Below are 26,181 nucleotides of genomic sequence, written 5' to 3'. Positions count from 1 at the left end.
GCATCATCATCAACTGCAGCGATTGCCTTCAATGTCGTATCGCCATTTTGTTTTCCTCTCTCCTCGTTCGTAAAGCGATAGTTACGGTGTCGTGCCTGTGCGCAGAGTGTGTTGCGCAGGTGGTGCCCACCATCACCAGACAGCTGGGCACACGTCAACCCGGCGTAGTGGTCGTGGAGTTGTGATAATATTAAATGGATGCCAAGTTAGTGAGGCGTCAACACCTTCCCGGCGGCCGCCATTACCGGACCCCGGGCAGGCCAGCGCTGCCATTGGCCAGCCGCCTCTACCCTCTCCGCCAATCAGCAGCCAGGTGACAGCGTTCGAGTGGGCATGAAGTCGAGGTAGTAATGGCTGCCGAGGCTTCTTTATTTACTTCCATTTCGAATATCTGAGCAGGAAGGAGGAAGCTTACCTTACTATTATGTGCATTTGACGTCTATAATTACCCAGTTGAGGGCATTTCCCCACGAGACGTATATTAAGTCATTTTTTTGATGGTTTTCTTGGATTTTTTCCCCCCCGCGCGCCATCTGTTTCCCGCGCCAACGAAGGTTTACAAGTGAAATATATTTTTATATTCAGGGAGGAAAATGGCCGGCCTCCCAGCCAGGGTTGTAGCTACTTGACCATAAGGAACAACACAGCACCAGCCAGCAAGGGGGATACCTGCCTTCTCGACCTGAAAAATTCACTTATTGAAACCCAATATGTAATCAAATGTCTCTCTCTCTCTCTCTCTCTCTCTTGCAAGATACAACGACCCATGTGCACGACGGTACGACCCTTGTGGACGACGGTACGACCCTTGTGCACGACGGTACGACCCTTGCTCTCCAGAAAGCTGACATGAGGCTACCCTGCTCTCCAGAAAGCTGACATGAGGCTACCATGCTCTCCAGGAAGCTGACATGAGGCTACCATGCTCTCCAGGAAGCTGACATGAGGCTACCCTGCTCTCTAGGTAGCTGACATGAGGCTACCATGCTCTCCAGGAAGCTGACATGAGGTTACCCTGCTCTCTAGATAGCTGACATGAGGTTACCATGCTCTCCAGGAAGCTGACATGAGGCTACCATGCTCTCCAGGAAGCTGACATGAGGCTACCCTGCTCTCCAGAAAGCTGACATAAGGCTACCATGCTCTCCAGGAAGCTGACATGAGGCTACCCTGCACTGAAGGAAGCTGACATGAGGCTACCATGCTCTCCAGAAAGCTGAAATGAGGCTACCCTGCTCACCAGGAAGCTGACATGAGGCTACCATGCTCTCCAGGAAGCTGACATGAGGCTACCCTGCACTGAAGGAAGCTGACATGAGGCTACCATGCTCTCCAGAAAGCTGACATGAGGCTACCCTGCTCTCCAGAAAGCTGACATGAGGCTACCATGCTCTCCAGGAAGCTGACATGAGGGTACCTTGCTCTCTAGGTAGCTGACATGAGGCTACCCTGCTCTCCAGAAAGCTGACATGAGGCTACCCTGCTCTCCAGGAAGATGACATGAGGCTACCCTGCTCTCCAGAAAGCTGACATGAGGCCACCCTGCTCTCCAGAAAGCTGACATGAGGCTACCCTGCTCCAGAAAGCTGACATGAGGCTACCATGCTCACCAGGAAGGTGACATGAGGCTACCCTGCTCTCCAGGAAGATGACATGAGGCTACCCTGCTCTCCAGAAAGCTGACATGAGGCTACCCTGCTCTCCAGGAAGCTGACATGAGGCTACCATGCTCACCAGGAAGGTGACATGAGGCTACCCTGCTCTCCATACAGCTGACATGAGGCTACCCTGCTCACCAGGAAGGTGACATGAGGCTACCCTGTTCTCCAGGAAGCTGACATGAGGCTACCCTGCTCTCCAGAAAGCTGACATGAGGCTACCCTGCTCTCCAGGAAGCTGACATGAGGCTACCCTGCTTACCAGGAAGCTGACATGAGACTACCATGCTCTCCAGGAAGCTGACATGAGGCTACCATGCTCACCAGGAAGCTGATATGAGGCTACCATGCTCTCCAGGAAGTTGACATGAGGCTACCATGCTCACCAGGAAGCTGACATGAGGCTACCATGCTCCAGGAAGCTGACATGAGGCTGCCATGCTCACCAGGAAGCTGACATGAGGCTATCCTGCTCACCAGGAAGCTGACATGAGGCTGCCTTGCTCTCCAGGAAGCTGACACAAGGCTACCGTGCTCTCCAGGAAGCTGACATGAGGCTACCCTACTCTCCAGGAAGCTGACATGAGGCTACCGTGCTCTCCAGGAAGCTGACACAAGGCTACCGTGCTCTCCAGGAAGCTGACATGAGGCTACCCTGCTCTCCAGGAAGTTGACATGAGGCTACCATGCTCACCAGGAAGCTGACATGAGGCTACCCTGCTCTCCAGGAAGCTGACATGAGACTACCGTGCTCTCCAGGAAGCTGACACAAGGCCACCGTGCTTTCCAGGAAGCTGACATGAGGCTACCCTGCTCTCCAGGAAGTTGACATGAGGCTACCATGCTCACCAGGAAGCTGACATGAGGCTACCCTGCTCTCCAGGAAGCTGACATGAGCTTGCCTTGCTCTCCAGGAAGCTGACATGAGGCTACCGTGCTCACCAGGAAGCTGAAATGAGGCTACTCTGCTCTCCAGGAAGCTAACATGAGGCTACCCTGCTCACCAGGAAGCTGACATGAGGCTACCATGCTCTCCAGGAAGCTGACATGAGGCTACCCTACTCTCCAGGAAGCTGACATGAGGCTACCATGCTCACTGGGAAGCTGACATGAGGCTACCCTGCTCTCCAGGAAGCTGACATGAGGCTACCCCGCTCACGAGGAAGGTGACATGAGGCTGCCATGCTCACCAGGAAGCTGACATGAGGCTACCCCGCTCACCAGGAAGCTGACATGAGGCTACCCTGCTCACCAGGAAGCTGACATGAGGTTATCATGATATTGACACCTCGGGAGTACGATTGAAGGAAGTACGACGGCTCAGCTCCTGGAGTGAGTCACAGCTGAGTAAGCCAATGATGAGACCTGATTAAAGAACTCATGTAGACATGATTAATTCCAACTTGACTGACTGTTGTGATGATGACACCAACTAGTTGGTCGCTTGTTTGCCACTTGAAGGCCCTCCCTCCTCAACTAACAAGGTCATTGAGGCTATATGAACGAGTGGAGGAACGAGTTGATCACTTCCAGGTGTTTACTCTAATTGTAAGGTCATGTAGGCTCTCAGTGTCCATAAGGTAATTCGATCTACATAATTAGTGAACTATATACGTTTTCATCGTGTGTATGACCTTTGATTACCCGAAATAGATATAGTAATTTCGTCTTTGAAGATAATGATGACCTGTTGTTATGGAGAAGACTCTAAATGATGTACGATAATTGTCCTTCCAAGACGATGATGACCTGTTAGATAACACTCCAAATGATGTACGATAATTATCATCCTTTATAATTTTTAATGGTATAGTAATTAAGAGAGCTGCTTCTGGTAAGCCCAAGTCATGTCATCTTGTTTGAAACAGCATTTTTGTGTTTATTAACTGGTTGTTTGAGGACAGAACGAGAAATGCAGACTGGAATTGGCAGAGAAAATGGATGACATCAGCATTGTGGAAACTGTGGATCATTGCCAGGACTCGCCAGATGCGAATCTTTTTCCCGAATCTTCGCCAGTTCACAAAGGAATTTTGTTATAGATTTTGTTATAGATTTTGTTATAGTGTAAGACACATTCTGGGTCTTGTCTGTATACATTATTTGTCATAACGTAGAGGGAAGGAAGCGAGAGAGATACTTTTAAGATAAAGAAGGAAACATGATGGTTTCCCCTGGTAAGAGCAAGAATTGGTGAAGTGGAAACTCTCTCTCTCTCTCTCTCTCTCTCTCTCTCTCTCTCTCTCTCTCTCTCTCTCTCTCTCTCTCTCTCTCTCTCTCTCAGGAGCTTTGAGAGATGAGTGGGAATCAGAATCCAATATCGGGTTACTAACCCAACGCTTAAGCCGCCCGAAAATGTGTGTGTGTGTGTGTGTGTGTGTGTGTATGTGTGTGTGTGTGTGTGTGTGTGTGTGTGTGTATATGTATGTATGTATATGTGTGTGTGTGTGTGTGTTCATCAGTGTCTGTATTTCCTGGTCTTGTGTTGGTCTGTGCAAGACTTGGCCAAACATGTGAACACTTTCTTCCACATTTCCTTATATTGTTGTACTTAATTGCTGTTTCCCGCGTCAGCGAGGTAGCGGCCAGGAAACAGACGAAGAATGAATTGCCCATCCACTCATATACACATATATATATATACGTAAGCTCCCATACACACTCATATACATATCAATGTATACATACATATACATACACAGACATATACCTATATACACATGTACATATTCCTACTTGCTTGCCTTCATCTATTCCCGTCGCTACCCCGCCACACAGGAAATAACATCGCCTTACATTTGACAACGCAATCACTCCCAACTATTCATTAAGGTCTTATATTCAAGCGGATCGCCATCCCCTACGTCTGTATGGTAGCGCCAGGAAGCAGACAAAGAAACGCCACATCTGCTCTGTTCCACACATGAGCTGTCATGTGTAATGCACCGAAACCACAGCTCCCTTTCTACATCCAGACCCCACAGAACTTTCCATGGTTTACCCCAGACGCTTCACATGCCCTGGTTCAATCCATTGACAGCACGTCAACCCCGGTATACCACATCGTTCCAATTCACTCTATTCCTTGCACGCCTCTCACCCTCCTGCATGTTCAGGCCCCGATCACTCAAAATCTTTTTCATTCCATCTTTCCACCTCCAATTTGGTCTCCCACTTCTCCTCGTTCCCTCCACCTCCGACACATATATCCTCTTGGTCAATCTTTCCTCACTCATCCTCACCATGTGACCAAACCATTTCCACACACCCTCTTCTGAAGCAGTTTGTATTGCCACACAAGTGTTGTAGCCTCATTGATGTTGCTAGAAGGATGGAACTCCTACTCGTGTATGATTTCAGATGGTTAGAAGGTTACGAGGGAACGACCGAGAGTAGTTAGCAGTGTCTAATGAGTGGTAACGAGTGTATGTGATGGACATGAGGGTAAACTGTTCCAGGTGGGGTCGATATGAATATGATGCAGTAAGGGCGAAGTTGCTGCAGGAATATGTATGTGAGTGGCCTTCTTAGAGCTCCCACACGAGCCTAACTGTGAGGCAGGCAATTTGCCTGTTAGCAAACTGTTCGAAATGTAGGCAAGAACAGGAGGAAATGAGGGTTGACAGCCTTATATAAACTTGTGCACTGACATACACACACACTTGATGGTTTATATATATAATTTCTCGTTGTATTAAGCTAACATTAATTTCTATAATGTTTATATACAACTACCATTTCCTTCAGTAATTACCTACGTTAAATATAACATTGTAGTTGGTCATATAAACTCATGATGTTCGGCCACTTGTGCCTCATCATTATTGACTCATAAAATCACTAAGATAAATAAATAAATAAATAAATCACGACTTAATGAAATGGTTGTTGTTATGATCACAACATGTGTTGTTAACTTGGTACCTCATGAGAAATGGTAGGAATCATGAGGGGATTATGAGGGGAAGCATGAGGAGAATCATGAGGAGAATCATGAGGTAAACATGAGGGGAATCATGAGAAGAATCATGAGGGAAACATGAGGGGAATCATGAGGAGAATCATGAGAAGAATCATGAGGGGAATCATGAGGGAAACATGAGGGAAATCATGAGGGAATCGTGAAGGAAATTATGAGGGAATCATGAGAAGAATCTTGAGGGAATCATGAGAAGAATCATGAGGGGAATCATGAGAAGAATCATGAGGGGAATCATGAGAAGAATCATGAGGGAATCATGAGAATAATCATGAGGGGAATCATGAGGGAATCATGAGAAGAATCATGAGGGGAATCATGAGAGAATCATGAGGGAAATCATGAGGGAATCGTGAAGGAAATTATGAGGGAATCATGAGGGGGTCATGAGGGGAATCATGAGAAGAATCATGAGGGGGTCATGAGGGGAATCATGAGAAGAATCATGAGGGGAATCATGAGGGAATCATGAGAAGAATCATGAGGGGAATCATGAGGGGAATCATGAGAAGAATCATGAGGGGAATCATGAGGGAATCATGAGAAGAATCATGAGGGGAATCATGAGAAGAATCATGAGGGGAATCATGAGGGAATCATGAGGAGAATCATGAGGGGAATCATGAGAAGAATCATGAGGGGAATCATGAGGGAATCGTGAAGGAAATTATGAGGGAATCATGAGGGGGTCATGAGGGGAATCATGAGAAGAATCATGAGGGGAATCATGAGGGGATCATGAGGGAATCATGAGAAGAATCATGAGGGGAATCATGAGGGAATCATGAGAAGAATCATGAGGGGAATCATGAGAAGAATGATGAGGGGAATCATGAGGGAATCATGAGAAGAATCATGAGGGAATCATGAGAAGAATCATGAGGGGAATCATGAGGGAATCATGAGGAGAATCATGAGGGAAATAATGAGGAGATTATGAGGGAAATAATGAGGAGATTATAAGGGAATCATGAGATTATGAGGGAAATCATGAGGCATCTATATGGGGTGGCTGGAACATAGTGTTATGCAGGAAGATGAAGATCCCGAGTGAGTGAGTGAGTGAGTGTGAGTGAGTGAGTGAGTGAGGGAGTGAGTGAGTGAGGGAGTGAATGAGGGAGTGAGTGAGTGAGTGAGTGAGTGAGGGAGTGAGTGTGAGTGAGGGAGTGAGTGAGTGAGGGAGTGAGTGAGTGAGGGAGTGAGTGAGTGAGGGAGTGAATGAGGGAATGAGTGAGTGAGTGAGGGAGTGAGTGAGTGAGTGAGGGAGTGAGTGTGAGTGAGGGAGTGAGTGAGTGAGGGAGTGAGTGAGGGAGTGAGTGTGAGTGAGTGAGTGAGGGAGTGAGTGATTGTGAGTGAGGGAGTGAGTGTGAGTGAGGGAGTGAGTGAGTGAGGGAGTGAGTGAGGGAGTGAGTGAGTGAATGAGGGAGTGAGTGTGAGTGAGGGAGTGAGTGAGTGAGGGAGTGAGTGAGTGAATGAGGGAGTGAGTGAGGGAGTGAGTGTGAGTGAGTGAGTGAGTGAGTGAGTGAGTGAGTGAGTCCAGTAGTAAGGTAGTGTTGTGCTGTCATGCGCAGTGGCACATATCCGCCATGTAATGCTTGATGGAATTGCCTGACTTTCCTGACATCATGTTGCAGCAGCAGCAGTTGTGCAGCATCATGTTGCAGCAGAGCAGGTCAGCAGCAGCTGTGCAGCATCATGTTGTAGCAGGTCAGGTCAGCAGCAGGTGTGCAGCATCATGTTGCAGCAGAGCAGGTCAGGTCAGCAGCAGCAGCTGTGCAGCATCATGTTGTAGCAGGTCAGGTCAGCAGCAGTTGTGCAGCATCATGTTGCAGCAGAGCAGGTCAGGTCAGCAGCAGCAGCTGTGCAGCATCATGTTGTAGCAGGTCAGGTCAGCAGCAGGTGTGCAGCATCATGTTGCAGCAGAGCAGGTCAGGTCAGCAGCAGCAGCTGTGCAGCATCATGTTGTAGCAGGTCAGGTCAGCAGCAGGTGTGCAGCATCATGTTGCAGCAGAGCAGGTCAGGTCAGCAGCAGCAGCTGTGCAGCATCATGTTGTAGCAGGTCAGGTCAGCAGCAGCAGTTGTGCAGCATCATGTTGCAGCAGAGCAGGTCAGGTCAGCAGCAGCAGCTGTGCAGCATCATGTTGTAGCAGGTCAGGTCAGCAGCAGCAGTTGTGCAGCATCATGTTGCAGCAGAGCAGGTCAGGTCAGCAGCAGCAGCTGTGCAGCATCATGTTGTAGCAGGTCAGGTCAGCAGCAGCTGTGCAGCATCATGTTGCAGCAGAGCAGGTCAGGTCAGCAGCAGCAGCTGTGCAGCATCATGTTGTAGCAGGTCAGGTCAGCAGCAGGTGTGCAGCATCATGTTGCAGCAGAGCAGGTCAGGTCAGCAGCAGCAGCTGTGCAGCATCATGTTGTAGCAGGTCAGGTCAGCAGCAGGTGTGCAGCATCATGTTGCAGCAGAGCAGGTCAGGTCAGCAGCAGCAGCTGTGCAGCATCATGTAGCAGGTCAGGTCAGCAGCAGCTGTGCAGCATCATGTTGTAGCAGGTCAGGTCAGCAGCAGCTGTGCAGCATCATGTTGTAGCAGGTCAGGTCAGCAGCAGCTGTGCAGCATCATGTTGCAGCAGAGCAGGTCAGGTCAGCAGCAGCAGCTGTGCAGCATCATGTTGTAGCAGAGCAGGTCAGCAGCAGTTGTGCAGCATCATGTTGCAGCAGAGCAGGTCAGGTCAGCAGCAGCTGTGCAGCATCATGTTGCAGCAGAGCAGGTCAGCAGCAGCAGCTGTGCAGCATCATGTTGCAGCAGAGCAGGTCAGCAGCAGTTGTGCAGCATCATGTTGCAGCAGAGCAGGTCAGGTCAGCAGCAGCTGTGCAGCATCATGTTGCAGCAGAGCAGGTCAGGTCAGCAGCAGCAGCTGTGCAGCATCATGTTGTAGCAGGTCAGTTCAGCAGCAGCTGTGCAGCATCATGTTGCAGCAGAGCAGGTCAGCAGCAGCTGTGCAGCATCATGTTGCAGCAGAGCAGGTCAGCAGCAGTTGTGCAGCATCATGTTGGAGCAGAGCAGGTCAGCAGCAGCTGCGCAGCATCATGTTGCAGCAGAGCAGGTCAGGTCAGCAGCAGCAGCTGTGCAGCATCATGTTGCAGCAGAGCAGGTCAGCAGCAGCTGTGCAGCATCATGTTGCAGCAGAGCAGGTCAGGTCAGCAGCAGCTGTGTAGCATCATGTTGCAGCAGAGCAGGTCAGCAGCAGCAGCGCAGCATCATGTTGCAGCAGAGCAGGTCAGGTCAGCAGCAGCAGCTGTGCAGCATCATGTTGCAGCAGAGCAGGTCAGCAGCAGTTATGCAGCATCATGTTGCAGCAGAGCAGGTCAGGTCAGCAGCATCATGTTGCAGCATAGCAGGTCAGGTCAGCAGCAGCTGTGCAGCATCATGTTGCAGCAGAGCAGGTCAGGTCAGCAGCAGCTGTGCAGCATCATGTTGCAGCAGAGCAGGTCAGGTCAGCAGCAGGTGTGCAGCATCATGTTGCAGCAGAGCAGGTCAGGTCAGCAGCAGCAGCTGTGCAGCATCATGTTGTAGCAGGTCAGGTCAGCAGCAGCTGTGCAGCATCATGTTGCAGCAGAGCAGGTCAGCAGCAGCTGTGCAGCATCATGTTGCAGCAGAGCAGGTCAGCAGCAGTTGTGCAGCATCATGTTGCAGCAGAGCAGGTCAGCAGCAGCTGCGCAGCATCATGTTGCAGCAGAGCAGGTCAGGTCAGCAGCAGCTGTGCAGCATCATGTTGGAGCAGAGCAGGTCAGCAGCAGTTGTGCAGCATCATGTTGGAGCAGAGCAGGTCAGCAGCAGCTGCGCAGCATCATGTTGCAGCAGAGCAGGTCAGGTCAGCAGCAGCTGTGCAGCATCATGTTGCAGCAGAGCAGGTCAGCAGCAGCAGCTGTGTAGCATCATGTTGCAGCAGAGCAGGTCAGGTCAGCAGCAGCTGTGCAGCATGTTGCAGCAGAGCAGGTCAGGTCAGCAGCAGGTGTGCAGCATCATGTTACAGCAGAGCAGGTCAGCAGCAGGTGTGCAGCATCATGTTGCAGCAGAGCAGGTCAGGTCAGCAGCAGCTGTGCAGCATCATGTTACAGCAGAGCAGGTCAGGTCAGCAGCAGCTGTGCAGCATCATGTTGCAGCAGAGCAGGTCAGGTCAGCAGCAGCAGCTGTGCAGCATCATGTTGTAGCAGAGCAGGTCAGCAGCAGTTGTGCAGCATCATGTTGCAGCAGAGCAGGTCAGGTCAGCAGCAGCAGCTGTGCAGCATCATGTTGTAGCAGGTCATGTCAGCAGCAGGTGTGCAGCATCATGTTGCAGCAGAGCAGGTCAGCAGCAGCTGTGCAGCATCATGTTGTAGCAGGTCAGCAGCAGCAGCTGTGCAGCATCATGTTGCAGCAGAGCAGGTCAGCAGCAGCTGTGCAGCATCATGTTACAGCAGAGCAGGTCAGGTCAGCAGCAGTTGTGCAGCATCATGTTACAGCAGAGCAGGTCAGGTCAGCAGCAGGTGTGCAGCATCATGTTGCAGCAGAGCAGGTCAGGTCAGCAGCAGGTGTGCAGCATCATGTTGCAGCAGAGCAGGTCAGGTCAGCAGCAGCAGCTGTGCAGCATCATGTTGCAGCAGAGCAGGTCAGCAGCAGCTGTGCAGCATCATGTTGCAGCAGAGCAGGTCAGGTCAGCAGCAGGTGTGCAGCATCATGTTGCAGCAGAGCATGACAGCAATGGTAGCCACCTTTAGGGTTAGGAAGTTAAGGGAAAACGTGCGATTCTTACGATATAAATAAGTATAAAACCAAGATATATAAAAACAGTAAGATAACCTACGTCATATATGGCTTCTGATATCTATTTTATATCATTTCATCCGTCGCGAAATAGGGAAGGTAGAAAGTTAATTGGTCACAATAGCATTTCAGCTAGGACTGACCCCCTACCCCTTCCCTGCTGCACATTAGCTGTGTCATGTAGCTGTAACTGCTAACTTTATACCTTTATTATCTTTTGTTTCTCTCAAAATAAACTTGAAGTTATAACCTATTTGTTCTAAACGTCTTGTGGAAGGTTGTTCTAGCTTTAGCTTTCACTCAGACGCTAAGTTTACCCCCACTGCTCAACACACCAATGAAGAATAGCTTTGTCATCACATCCTGAGTACATCTGGTAGCTTTGAGTACATCTGGTAGCTTTGAGTACATCTGGTAGCTTTGAGTACATCTGGTAGCTTTGAGTACATCTGGTAGCTTTGAGTACATCTGGTAGCTTTGAGTACATCTGGTAGCTTTGAGTACATCTGGTAGTTTTGAGTACATCTGGTAGCTTTGAGTACACCTGGTAGCTTTGAGTACACCTGGTAGCTTTGAGTACATCTGGTAGCTTTGAGTACATCTGGTAGCTTTGAGTACATCTGGTAGTTTTGAGTACATCTTGTAGCTTTGAGTACATCTGGTAGTTTTGAGTACATCTGGTAGCTTTGAGTACATCTGGTAGCTTTGAGTACATCTGGTAGCTTTGAGTACACCTGGTAGCTTTGAGTACATCTGGTAGCTTTGAGTACATCTGGTAGCTTTGAGTACATCTGGTAGCTTTGAGTACATCTGGTAGCTTTGAGTACATCTGGTAGCTTTGAGTACATCTGGTAGTTTTGAGTACATCTGGTAGCTTTGAGTACATCTGGTAGCTTTGAGTACATCTGGTAGTTTTGAGTACATCTGGTAGCTTTGAGTACATCTGGTAGCTTTGAGTACATCTGGTAGCTTTGAGTACATCTGGTAGTTTTGAGTACATCTGGTAGCTTTGAGTACATCTGGTAGCTTTGAGTACATCTGGTAGCTTTGAGTACACCTGGTAGCTTTGAGTACATCTGGTAGCTTTGAGTACATCTGGTAGCTTTGAGTACATCTGGTAGCTTTGAGTACATCTGGTAGCTTTGAGTACACCTGGTAGCTTTGAGTACATCTGGTAGCTTTGAGTACATCTGGTAGCTTTGAGTACATCTGGTAGCCTTGAGTACATCTGGTAGCTTTGAGTACATCTGGTAGCTTTGAGTACACCTGGTAGCTTTGAGTACATCTGGTAGCTTTGAGTACATCTGGTAGCTTTGAGTACACCTGGTAGCTTTGAGTACATCTGGTAGCTTTGAGTACATCTGGTAGCTTTGAGTACATCTGGTAGCTTTGAGTTTCAATCCATTTCTTGGTCAATTGTCTTAGTCATCTTGGTCAATTGTCTTAGTCATCTTGGTCAGTTGTCTTAGTCATCTTGGTCAATTGTCTTAGTCATCTTGGTCAGTTGTCCTGGTCATCTTGGTCAATTGTCTTAGTCATCTTGGTCAGTTGTCTTAGTCATCTTGGTCAATTGTCTTAGTAATCTTGGTCAATTGTCTTAGTAATCTTGATCAATTGTCTTAGTAATCTTGGTCAGTTGTCTTAGTCATCTTGGTCAATTAAGACGTCTTAGTCATCTTGGTCAATTGTCTTAGTAATCTTGGTCAATTGTCTTAGTAATCTTGGTCAGTTGTCTTAGTCATCTTGGTCAATTAAGACGTCTTAGTCATCTTGGTCAATTGTCTTAGTAATCTTGGTCAATTGTCTTAGTAATCTTGGTCAATTGTCTTAGTCATCTTGGTCAATTGTCTTAGTCATCTTGGTCAATTGTCTTAGTAATCTTGGTCAATTGTCTTAGTAATCTTGATCAATTGTCATTTGTTGACCAAACACAACATTAGAAGGTCAGATATCATTACGTCATTTTGTGTCAACAATTCCATATGAAGATGACTTAGTAATAGGTGACACATTGCTAGACCAAAGTTTGGAACATAATAATCTCCATTAAAGTGAAATACACAGTTTTTTATACACAATTTTATCATTTAAATGAAAACAGACTTTGAAACAGGTAAATGAATATCATCCAAGACATCAAATAAATATTATAAAATGTCGTCAACTGAAACTTTAGTGAAAAGTGAGGAACCCTCAAAGCTAACCAGTTTGAAATCAAAATTAATATTAATATTGTTAAGCTTGTGGACTAAATATCCATTATTCATGATATTAGAATTTGATAACTTACCCACACAATGGTTAATAAAGAAACTAACTAATTTATATACGATGGTAGTTACTGAACTCACTATAGGTATGGCTGGAAAATATTGTTTGTTTATGTGTTTTGATAAAGTCCATTTATCTATGGCAAAGAAGGGGAGCAAGATGACCAAATTTTGATAAAGAGAACCATTACCTTTCCACCACCACTTTACTTCTTTATTGAAATAAAGAAAATAACTGATGGTTGATGATTAAGATAAGTTTAGGATAAGCTCGTTGTCTCTGCTGGACACTCCCATGTTGACCACATGTCGCCCTACCTACGTCTTTTCGTCATATATATATATATATATATATATATATATATATATATATATATATATATATATAAATAGATATATATGTATATATATGATAGGCTCGTTGTGCCAGGCTGGGTCGTAGCTCCGTGTCTTATCAAGTGACTGTTATATTTCTCTCTTGTGTCTCCCCTGATGATGATGATAATGTGATTATGACATGAAAAAGCACTTGGCAACTTAATCTGCTTCATTACCCCACGTGGAATCATGGATAGGTAGGTGTATATAGTCGTGTGTGGCTGTGTTTATATATAGGGTGGTGGGGCTGGTCTGGTGTCTGGGGTGGGTGTGTGTCCTAGCGCTACCTCGCCGACGTGGGTGACGGCGAGTCAGTACATAACTGCTATATTGGTTATAATTAAGTGAGGACTGGCGGTGTGTCCGCCACCAGCCAGTAACATGATGCTTCACTCCTGGTGTACACCAACACCAGGTGCTATATACCATATAGTGAAGATAAGGGACAATGTACAGTGAGATTATAGAATATAGGATTAGTGTGCTGGTTAAACATATATAGATTATATGATATAGGATTAGTGTGCTGGTTCAAGATATATAGATTATATAATATAGGATTATAATGTTTTAGGTTGAAGATATAGCCAAGTGTGCGACTCATTCTTTATTACCTTAATATTGGATCAATTTCTTCTATTGATGGTAAGACATATTGTAAGGTACTTGCGTCTATGCTAATTATGACGTAGATCAATATTAGTCGTGTCATAGCCCACCACTGGCTGCTCACGTCCCACCTGCCCGTATTAAGGTTTTATCGTTAAACAGTAATTTATGTTCCAACATCTCCTCTCATTACATACATCACTTTTAACAGTTTTTTTTTCATGTGAATATGTAGGGAAAATTATAGCAGAAAGACGTAACATACCGGAAGATGTGATAATGTACATAAGACTGGGTTATAGTGTGAAGAATATCATTCAGGATGTTTATTAGCAAAGAAAAAACATTTCGTCAAAGTTTCAAGTTAATGAACATTGTTAGGCCCCAGAACTGGAATGAAAGTCCTTAATGTTTCGTTCAAAACATCCTGGAGCTGTTATGAAAGGCTTTGTAAAGTCTGAATTTCTTTTGGTTTAGCCATAGGTGTTGAATCTAGTCATTCTTGGGGTGACAAAAGACAACGAATAATTCCATGCCATCCTGCTATTGCAGCACATCCGACAACTTCAGTACCAGTTTTGTGGATTAGTCATTAAATCTAATGTACATTATTTATGTGACAGCAGTTGCCAAATCAGATAATTCAGGGGATGACTTAAGCTAACCTTGTGCACCTCCCTCTTCCTCCGAGTAAACTTCATTCCATTCTCTCCCTTTCCATGACCATGTTGCCCCCACGTCACCAACAATTTTTTGGTAATTCTTACTGAAATTTCATTCCCGTTGTTTGTAATATGACAACTGCTGATGAACCAGATGATTCACGGGGTGATATGGAAAAATCTAGTACAGTTTCCCCTTCCTCCCAGTAAACTGTTACTTCATCTAATTTCACTCCAGAAGCACGTCAAACACTCATCGCCACATTTTTTTTTTTTTTTTTTTTTTTTTTTTTTTAGTAAGGGTTGAATTTCATCTTTATTACCTGCCATAGGCCAACAACTACTTTATGAGATGATTCACTGGGTGATATAGACAGCCCGAATATGCCTCTTTGTATCTTCTAGTAATTCTCGTTGCTTTTCAATCTGGCAGCATTGAATACCCTCTAAATTACACCACAACAAAGTATGGGATATGGGTTGTACGCTGTTTCAGGTGCAGCCCATCCATAATGGTTAATTGAAGAAAATTGCTTGGGAATAGAACCCTCCCTCGTAATATGGGTCTTGCTTGCTTGATTTACATTGTTTCTACTTTTCATGGGTTGTCCAGGGATGTAACCCTGTCCCAAGTCTGGTATGGATGTATGTGATTTGCCTCGTCGTATGCTTGTTGACTTTTTTGGTGTGTTGCTTGTACGAGAAAGTAAATGATATAGTATACTGAATTGCACAGACCTCTGTAGAAATGTGTTTAAGCACCTGTAAGTTTCAAAGTCCATTTGTATACCCTGCTTAGTATCACAATTACAAGCACAATTAGTGACAACAAAATTTCCATTTCTGTCAAAACTAGCACTACTAGCAGCTTCCCAACCACCAGCATTCCCTTCATTAAAACTGGAAATACTGAGCTAACATTGGAATTACCACCAACACATTCTTCACCAAAACTAGCACCATATCTTGATCACAAACTGAATAAGCATGCAATAATGTGCTTATATCTTTGAAAGTTGCAAGGAAATCTTACCTTATACCTTTTACGGTAATGCACTATAAACATAGGATGTGTAGTTCAGACAGTTATGAACCCTAGCAATTCATAATCTACTGATAGTGAGGATAATTGTAAGAAAAAAAGATGAGGTAGCGCATGCTCTGTTTCATCTGGCCCTCAAGTTTACAGTATATAGTTATATCGCATGGTCACATGGATTATTTTTCTGAAATCCTAAAACTGATGTGTTTTTCTTAAAATTTACTCTCAAAGCTCACTGTGTATGGCAAAATTTGATACAGTGATGTATGTGTGGATAGTTGTCACTGGAATAGTGATTTTCAAGACACTTTAAAGACAAAACACCAGAATTTCGACAAAGAATAAACTATACCCATATGTGAGTATTACATATGCTCAGCTATGCTGCTGGTACTAATAGTATGATTGATAATGGTGATGATGATGATAAGCATATATAGATCTAAATGTAATGACTATAGTAACACTGAGGGAGGATTGATGTTCCTTTATCTTCTTTTGTAAGTCATTGGTTGTGGTGGAATGAAAACCGTATATTTCATTTTCTGATTGCTGCCATTTCAGAACTTTTCATGGCATATCTTGTGCAAGTATAACAAAGCCTTATCCATTTTTAAGTCTATTCTGTGGAATTAAGGGATAAATATAAGAAAGATACAAATTCAAAAATATTTATGACAGTGTCACTATGGTTTTGAGAGATGTACATCTGTTGTTATTTTCATTTGGTGTCATGTGAGAAGTATTATAACTGATGACAATAAGCACTGGGCTAACAAGAGAGGCCTTGTAGAAAGTATTATGAATATATGGGGTAAATGGAGGTTTGCCAAATGCATTTAGGAGTGCAAGTGGGAAGGGAGAAGAGTGACTGGTTCCCAGAGAAGGTGGTTATATATCAGAAATGTATAATATCACCATAGATGTTTAGTCTACTCACATATGGAGTGATGAGAGAGGTGAATGTGGAGGTACTAAAGTGAGAAATGGGCATGCAGTATGTTGGAGGTTAGGAGCATGAGAGTAAGATCCCTTGCATTGCTGTTTGTTGATGACTTGTCTCTGGTGGGAAACTCCACCAGATAATGGGAGGATTTGGAAAGGTGTGTGAAATGAGAAATGTAATAGTAGGTGGGAATGAAAGGAAAGTGATGAGATTCAGCGGGTTGGTCTGAATTTAGATTTTAATGTGGAGGAGACCTGGAGAAAGTGGAATTCTTTAAGTAGGTAGGAGTTCACTTAGATGCAGATGGAACAATGAAGGCAGAAGTGAGTCCTAGGGTGTAAGGGGTTTGAGGTCATGGATGCAGTGATTTTAAGGAGAGGTTATTGTTTTCAAGGGTAAAAATTTGTGTTTAAGGGTATTGTACTTCTGACAGTGTTGTTCGGATGTGACTCTGTTGTTGAATGCAAAGGAAAGGAGGAGGAAGGTTGTTTTACAGATTGAATGCCTGAGGATGAGATGTTTTGAGGCAGGTTGATCATGTAAAGAACAACTGTGCATGTGCAGTCCAATAAAGAGGGCTAACCAGAATGTGCTGAAATGTTTCATATGTATGGAAAGAATGCGCGAAAATAGACTGATTAAGAGGATCTGTGTTTCAGGAGTTTAGGGAGCAAGGTGGGGGGAGGAGACCAACAAGATGGAAGGATGGAGAGAAGGAGACCTTTGTATATATCAGAGCCAGAACTTTGAATGAATGGGATTGACGTGATACTTTAGGGATGAATACTGTCAGTGGCTGAACCAATGCATGTGAAGAAGTAAATGATGGAATTAGTCTGTTGGGCTTAACTATTGATGGTAAGCACTGGTTTCAGTGCATTATATGTGTTTGAGAATGTTTGTATGCATGTGTTCCTAATGCTTCCTGGCTAAATTATAACTTAAGTAATTATGTATAAAAGAAATGATACCATTTTCACATACCTTGGGGCAGAGGTGTGTTGTTATCACTTCATTTCACATTAACTTATCTCTCTTATCAAGCCATTAGATATGTTATCTCCCTTTGATCATATGACACTCTTGGACCATTACAGTTGCACTGCCCTGGCACTTCACAAATACAGTTCACGTATTCTTCTTGTGCTTCAGAAGTGTGCTCACAAAATAAGTACTTTATTTTTTATTATTGTATTTTTAGAATATGAATTGTCAGAAGCTTATACAAATCAGAATGCATACAACATTATGTGGCATCTTATACCTGCTCTAAAAGGTTATAATTAGTTTTTTAAGAAACCAAAGTTATGTATATTACATTTCACATATGGTAACTTGCAGCTTAATGTTTGTGAAAGCCTCGTCTTTTTAAAGTTTTGTTGGTGAAATGCATTTGTGAAACAGGCCAAGAATACAGTAGTAGTGAGTCTGAACTGATGTTATATCTGTTCGTTCTGTGCCATTTATCTCTCTGACTTTCATATTTTCTGACTCGTTGATACCTTTGGTATATCATTTTAAGTTAATATTGTATCACTTGTGTAGGTTGATCTTCATATGAATTAATTTCATAAAGTGAACTAGAATTCAGTTTTGATGATGAAAAGTTTCAAAATTATATTGTTGTTAGTAGTTTGAGGGAAAGGAATGACAGTAGATCAGAATTACATTATAGTTTGGGGGAAAGGAATGATAGTAGATCAGAATTACATGATAATTTGGGTGAAAGAAATGATAGCAGATCAGAATTACATAGAACACTTGGGTTCAGCAAGGGCCACTTAGGTGGTGAAGCTACATGATGCAGTTAGCATTGTGTGGTTCATGAAAGACTTCAATGAGAGTTTTCTTCCATACAATCAGAAGTTTCTTGTACTTGTTTGTCCTTTTGAGTGGTCTCATATTTAGGAAAATAAGGGTTGCTGGAATCCAATATCAGGAATGCAGTATTTTCAAATTAGTAATATAGTTGTTAATGTTAGCATCACAAAGGCAACCTGAGACCAAAATATTATCATTAGATTTTAACCTGCATTCGTTCACACTCAGTCTCTAGCTGTCATGCCTTTGTTGTCTTTTCCTAGCGCTACCTCGCACACATGAGGGGGGAGGGGATGTTATTCCATGTGTGGCGAGGTGGCGATGGGAATAAATAAGGGCAGACAGTATGAATTATTTACATGTGTATATATGTACATGTCTGTGTGTGTATATATATGTGTACATTGAGATGTATAGGTATTTATATTTGCGTGTTTGGACATGTATGTATATACATGTGTATGGGGGTGGATTGGGCCATTTTCTTTTGTCTGTTTCCTTGCGCTACCTCGCAAACGCAGGAGACAGCGACAAAGCAAAATAAATAAATAATATTTAACCTACAGTCTAGAATTATATGAGCCACTGGACAAGGTTGCAAGCAAGAACCACCTGGGCAGAATTAGAGAGGCATACGCTTATCCAGCAAATCCTCTGCATTTTCGAAAATTGTATTCACTTTTATACAGTGCAACAGGGCAGTGTTGTTTTGTTAAGCTACTCCTGTATCTAGGGCTTGCCAAGCTCTCAGTCCAGATTTTACTTGTACTTCACTGTTTTGGGATTGGTTTATTGCTCCTAACCATGTTGGTTTTCATAATAATTTGGTCTATGTTGGCAGCACTAGTGTCATAAAATATAAGAGTCTGTGTCCACCACTTTCGTATGTAGCTGCAAGTGCTGTATGCCCGGTCAGATATGTTGCTTGATATGCAAATATGTGATGCAACTTCTGGATGATGAAACATCAGTGTGTTAGAGTATTGGTGATATCCTTAGAGTCTCTCCTTTCTTTCTTGTTAACCACACGAAGGAAAACTGGAGTCTTATCGACTCAATGTGCCTCATGGACAGAGCTCATGTAGCATAGGATTCAACACCACTTCTGAGTGAGCTCTAGCAGTGTATTTATTTTGTTGCCATATGACTTTATACTTGACAGTCACTATTTCTTTTGTAAACTATAAAAAATCAGCCATGCTTAGGGTCTGATTTATTGTAAAGATAAAAGAAATATAAAAGGGATGCAGATTTTTGGCAACAGAATGTTTTGTAAGACAAATCCCTCCTTTGTGTATGGATAATGCAGGATAACCATTCTATACAAGATTCTTTCTCTTTACCAAACATACTCTAATGAATGTACTAGGTTTCATTATCTCAAACATTAAGTCAAAGAAACAGGTGTGAAGTTAGATATGTGTTAATAGATATTTGTGTATATATATATATATGTGTATGTGAGAAATACTTAGAAAAGCAAATGGATTTGTATGTAGCATTTATGGATCTGGAGAAGGCATATGATAGAGTTGATAGAGATGCTCTGTGGAAGGTATTAAGAATATATGGTGTGGGAGGAAAGTTGTTAGAAGCAGTGAAAAGTTTTTATCGAGGATGTAAGGCATGTGTACGTGTAGGAAGAGAGGAAAGTGATTGGTTCTCAGTGAATGTAGGTTTGCGGCAGGGGTGTGTGATGTCTCCATGGTTGTTTAATTTGTTTATGGATGGGGTTGTTAGGGAGGTAAATGCAAGAGTTTTGGAAAGAGGGGCAAGTATGAAGTCTGTTGGGGATGAGAGAGCTTGGGAAGTGAGTCAGTTGTTGTTCGCTGATGATACAGTGCTGGTGGCTGATTCATGTGAGAAACTGCAGAAGCTGGTGACTGAGTTTGGTAAAGTGTGTGGAAGAAGAAAGTTAAGAGTAAATGTGAATAAGAGCAAGGTTATTAGGTACAGTAGGGTTGAGGGTCAAGTCAATTGGGAGGTGAGTTTGAATGGAGAAAAACTGGAGGAAGTGAAGTGTTTTAGATATCTGGGAGTGGATCTGGCAGCGGATGGAACCATGGAAGCGGAAGTGGATCATAGGGTGGGGGAGGGGGCGAAAATTCTGGGGGCCTTGAAGAATGTGTGGAAGTCGAGAACATTATCTCGGAAAGCAAAAATGGGTATGTTTGAAGGAATAGTGGTTCCAACAATGTTGTATGGTTGCGAGGCGTGGGCTATGGATAGAGTTGTGCGCAGGAGGATGGATGTGCTGGAAATGAGATGTTTGAGGACAATGTGTGGTGTGAGGTGGTTTGATCGAGTGAGTAACGTAAGGGTAAGAGAGATGTGTGGAAATAAAAAGAGCGTGGTTGAGAGAGCAGAAGAGGGTGTTTTGAAGTGGTTTGGGCACATGGAGAGAATGAGTGAGGAAAGATTGACCAAGAGGATATATGTGTCGGAGGTGGAGGGAACGAGGAGAAGAGGGAGACCAAATTGGAGGTGGAAAGATGGAGTGAAAAAGATTTTGTGTGATCGGGGCCTGAACATGCAGGAGGGTGAAAGGAGGGCAAGGAATAGAGTGAATTGGAGCGATGTGGTATACCGGGGTTGACGTGCTGTCAGTGGATTGAATCAAGGCATGTGAAGCGTCTGGGGTAAACCATGGAAAGCTGTGTAGGTGTGTATATTTGCGTGTGTGGACGTATGTATATACATGTGTATGGGGGGGGTTGGGCCATTTCTTTCGTCTGTTTCCTTGCGCTACCTCGCAAACGCGGGAGACAGCGACAAAGTATAATGAATAAAATAATGTGTATGCATTGAGATGTATAGGTGTGTGTGTTTGCATGTGTGGATGTGTATGTGTGTACATGTGTGTGTGGGTGGGTTGGGCCGTTCTTTCGTCAGTTTCCTTGCGCTGGCGTGGGGGACAGAGGCAAAACAGAATAAATAAATAATAAATAAATAAATGTATATATATATATATATATATATATATATATATATATATATATATATATATATATATATATAGGGATAGGGGAGAAAGAATACTTCCCACATATTCCCTGTGTGTCGTAGAAGGCGACTAAAAGGGGAGGGAGCGGGTGGCTGGAAATCCTCCCCTTTCTTGTTTTTTTTTAATTTTCCAAAAGAAGGAACAGAGAAGGGGGTCAGGTGAGGATATTCCCTCTAAGGCCCAGTTCTCTGTTCTTAACGCTACCTCGCTAACGCGGGAAATGGCAAATAGTATGAAAAAAGAAAAAAAAAAAATATATATATATATATATATATATAGGGGAGAAAGAATACTTCCCACATATTCCCTGTGTGTCGTAGAAGGCGACTAAAAGGGAAGGGAGCGGGGGGCTGGAAATCCTCCCCTCTCTTTCTTTCTTTTTTTTTCTTTTTCTTTCCAAAAGAAGGAACTGAGAAGGGGGCCAGGTGAGGATATTCCCTCAAAGGCCCAGTCCTCTGTTCTTAACGTTACCTCACTATCGCGGGAAATGGCGAATAGTATGAAAGAAAGAAAGATATGTTGATGTACATATTGAAAAATTTTCATATTGCTCAGTTTTAGCAGTTTTTGAATTATTATGGTTTTCAAAAAAGACAAGTGGCTTCTGTTATGACTTTTTATAACTGATGTAAGCAGTGCTTGCACATGGTAAATCACATTTTGGGTGAAAGCTTTCATACACTACTTTAATAGTGGAAGAGCATGCAGGTTGTGGTTTGTTACTGGGGTTGTTTGATTATTGTTTTAATGGATTTGGCTGTGTGTGAGATAAAAAGCAGTTGGAATTATCGTGGGATATGCATGGACCAGAATGCAAGTTACCTCGTTAACTTGTGTTTATGATGCTGTTCAGTTCACAATGTTAGATGTACAGAATGGGAGCTTTTTCAGTAATGTATGTAGCAGAAGAATGTTGAGAGGTAAAGCAAGCAATCTTGCATTTGAGTGATGAATGGTCCCAAGGTGATTTCATTTTTAATGTTGAAAAATTGGAAGATGTGATGGATCATGATTTTTAATGGTAGTTCTATTATTTACTCTCCTTGCATCACTTTAATTTTGGATTGATCATCTTATCCCATTGAAGAAGATACATTAATTGTAAGAATTAAAAGGAAAAGGAATGTTAGCCCAGACATATAGGTGTCAAACATGGTTGTTGAACACTGCAGACAGTCCAAGGGTTCAGGCTGCTAAAACGAGCTATTTGAGGGGTGCTTGTAGTGTTAGCAAATACAGTGAAGTCAGTAATGCTGAAGACTATGATAACAGCAATAAAGATGTTTAACCCTAAGACACTTTTTAGGGGACTCCTGCAGTTTCTAGGCTGCACTCCATGTAGGAGCAGGATAAAGTGGGCTCTTTTGGGTTAAAAAGGTTCTTGGTGATGCATCCTTTTCCATCCTCTGATGATGATACAATCTTGTGTAAGGTGACTTCTCTTTTGTGGTGTTACCATTTGCAGGAGCTGTCTGCTGTCACTTAAAAGAGTATAGATGCAGGATGTCAGTGATAGACCAAAGTGCAAACTGTGAGCTGTTGTATTGATCATCACTAAATCTTAAAGTATTTCATGGATTTTGTGTTTGTGCAAGGACGTTTGTTCATTTCATTTTTTTTTCCATGCTATTTGCCATTTCTCCACGTTGGCGAGGTAGCGTTAAGAACAGAGGACTGAGCCTTTGAGGGAATAGCCTCACTTAGCCCCCTCTTCTGTTCCTTCTTTAGGAAAACTAAAAACAAGAGGGGAGGATTTCCAGATCCCCGGTCCCTTCCCTTTTAGTTGCCTTCTACGATACACAGGGAATACATAGGAAGTATTCTTTCTCCCCTACCCCCTATCATTCTTATATATTTCATCTTTTTTTCTTTAACTCAGTGCAGCAGGCAAATGGAACATCATCCCAGTATGATATATTCATTGTAGAGATAGACTGCATGTGAGATAGGTGAATATAGTTAAAGACCTGTTGAAGGTAAGGGGTTTTCTAGGGCATGATGGCAGGGAATGAGAGTGTACATTTCTGTGTAAGGGAAGATAAGAACACAAGGTTCATATGATGTGCTAATGAGTATGTAATTTGAACAGATATGAAGGACTATTTGTTGGGGAAAAAGCTTTGTTTAATTCGTCACAAATCAATTTTTTAAGTTACATGAATGTGTGTTGAGGTTTTCTGCATATACACCACCCACTGTAACTGGCAGTGGAATTATGAGGGAACAGAACCATGGAATCATTAGACATACTCATTTTTCTTTAAGTGTGCATCAGATACCATTTATGATGCAAAATACTTTATAAACTTGTATTTGGGAACATACAGGAAATACTAAAACAATTATTGATGGCCATAGTATTAAGGTAAAAGTTTGTATTGCATTAAGATTTTTCTTTTTCCCTGCCCACATGAAGCATAAGTATTAGGGTAAATGTTTGTAGAGTATTTAAGCTTTTTTTTTTTCTTTTTTCTTTTTTTCCTGCCCATGTGAAGCATAAAGCTTCTCAGGAAAGGGTACTATGTATTGGATATAATATTTATGAAGGTATTGATTTGTACGAAGGGGTTACATCTATTAGGTATGCTAAGATTACAAGATAAGTGTTCTTGACTCTGCATAGTGGTTACCTTTAGCAGGTATGCTAAGAGTGTCTTCTAACTGGGTTTTCTGTTGCAGGTGGATAGTGCCAGCCAGTCGTGCGGAGGGACAGCGGACTGTCAGTGCACCTGCGTCTACCCTTGGTCCATCTCTTGCTGCGGCTGCTGTCACTCGGCAACATGCCCAACCACAATCCCATCCCCAGCCCCACCAGCACCCATTCACTCAACCTACCCATTCTCAAAGTGTACCTGTAGCCACATCTGCTAGCACTTCTGCCATGACCACAGCCACCACAAAACCGCACACCCTCTCCAGAAGCATGTCTCGGAAGGAGCAAGTGAAAGCGTAAGTATATTAAGTTTAGTAGATAATTTTTATTACTTTGAATATTTTCATGTATCATCCGAAATATGCAGCACAGTACTTTGGAAAGAAAAAGGCATTGATAGTTATTTCTAAAGTCTGTACACCCTTTTACTGTACTTAAACTACACGAATTAGTAGTGGTTCACACATGGACATGTCTAGGCTTTGGTTGACTTTGTTGAGCTTTTCCATCAAAGAGAAATCATGCCATGTTTGTATTTTCATTTTATCTCTCTCCCTTTCCGATTTTTTTTTTTTTTTTTTTTTTTTGTGCAAGCATGGGAGATAGTCTTTAGGCACATTATGGTTAGTTCAGTGAACACTGGCTTTTCTCACACATTGCTATCCTTTCAGCTAGATGGTGGTTACTCACTCTTTCTAGGCTTGCCCTTGGCCATTCAGTGGTCATACTCTTCAGATATCTCATTTGTGTTGTAATAGCCTTGTATCCATGAACAAAACACAAGATGCCTACACAGTGCCAAAGCACTAATTATCAATGAAAGGCAACAAGAAATCAACAACCAGAACACAAGCCAAGACAGGATACTGCAGCTACATACCCCAGCATCATGTAACAACCACTGAGTTTGCAGTGCTACATGCATGTCTGCCCGTAGGCATTACCTTGCTATCTGTACTCATTTGCACATACTACACTACATACAACACTGTACTCCTGAAGATGGTTTGTTGGATTCAGATCATTTAGTGTTTCTGAATTTGTTTATTTCTCTTTGTTTCATTGCTGACTATACAGGACAGCAGGAATCAGTTGTGCATCTTATGTATACATTAAACATTATCATCAGTAGGTTTTATTTCTCGAAAAAATTCTTACAAGCATAATGCTTATCACATAATAGTGTTATTTTCTCAATGTGCTGTGTGAAATCTAGTTTCTCATTTATGATGACACCTAAATTGTTTACATTTCTTCCACTTTCAATCACTCTTTCTGTTGGGCCATTATATAATACAGCTAATGTATTCTTTGTAGTTCCTTAAATTGTTTGCTCAAATTTAGCTCATTGAATTCCATTAGGTTCATTTCTGCTCAATTGTGAATTATGTGTAAGTCTTTTTGCTCCTTTTGACACCCTTTTTGAACTGCTTCATCTCTGCTTCCCAAATACATCCCATTCCTCTCCCACTCCCTTTACGTCCTCTGCTCTCACCTTTTTCCTTTTTGCACTCAGTCTCTCCTGGTACTTCTTCCCACATATCTCCTTCCCAAGCTCACTTACTCTCACCACTCTCTTCATCCCAACATTCTTTCTTCTTTTCTTAAAACCTCTACAAATCTTCACCTTCGCCTCAACAGGATCATGATCAGACATCCCTCCAGTTGCACCTCTCAGCACATTAACATACAAAAGTCTATCTTTCATGTGCCTATCAATTAACACGTAATCCAGTAACGCTCTCTGGCCATCTCTCCTACTTACATATGTATACTTATGTGTACCTCTCTTTTTGAAATAGGTATTCCCAATCACCAGTCCTTTTTCAGCACACAAATCTACAAGCTCTTCACCATATCCATTTACAACACTAAACACCCCATGTATTCCAATTATTCCCACAATTGCCACATTAATCACCTTTGCATTCAGATCACCTATTACTGTAACCTGGTCTCATGCATCAAAACTACTAACACACTCACTCAGCTGCTCCCAAAACACTTGCCTTGTGATTTTTCTTCTCATGCCCAGGTGCGAAGGCACCAATAATCACCCATCTCTCTCCATCCTCTTTCCGTTTTACCCATATCAATCTAGAGTTTACTTTCTTACACTCTACCACATACTCCCACAACTCCTCTTTCTAGGGTAGTGCTACTCCTTCCTTTGCTCTTGTCCTCTCACCAACTCCTGGCTTATGATAGAGTTGATAGAGATGCTCTGTGGAAGGTATTAAGAATATATGGTGTGGGAGGAAAGTTGTTAGAAGCAGTGAAAAGTTTTTATCGAGGATGTAAGGCATGTGTACGTGTAGGAAGAGAGGAAAGTGATTGGTTCTCAGTGAATGTAGGTTTGCGGC

The 26,181-nt window shown here is 43.1% G+C and overlaps 1 protein-coding gene across 2 annotated transcripts in view; it reads left to right on the top strand.

The window, feature by feature from the left end:
• LOC139746045 (uncharacterized) overlaps window positions 1-24,120 on the top strand; it is a 149,849-nt gene extending 125,729 nt beyond the window's left edge. Inside the window, exons 1-2 of one of the 2 annotated variants that reach the window (XR_011712051.1) lie at window positions 13,136-13,278; window positions 23,845-23,982. Coding sequence is in view for 1 of the 2 variants with exons in the window: in XM_071656866.1 (XP_071512967.1) it covers window positions 23,845-24,118 (274 nt within the window). In the remaining variant the exon portion in view is untranslated. Of the gene's footprint in view, window positions 1-13,135; window positions 13,279-23,844 lie in introns of those variants that run through there. The other variant, XM_071656866.1, reaches the window with a different exon arrangement.
• Window positions 24,121-26,181: the final 2,061 nt, after the last annotated feature.

This window comes from Panulirus ornatus, chromosome 63, assembly GCF_036320965.1.
Source record: "Panulirus ornatus isolate Po-2019 chromosome 63, ASM3632096v1, whole genome shotgun sequence".
NCBI lineage: Eukaryota > Metazoa > Arthropoda > Malacostraca > Decapoda > Palinuridae > Panulirus > Panulirus ornatus.
This window is presented reverse-complemented; position numbering and strand designations above follow the sequence as displayed.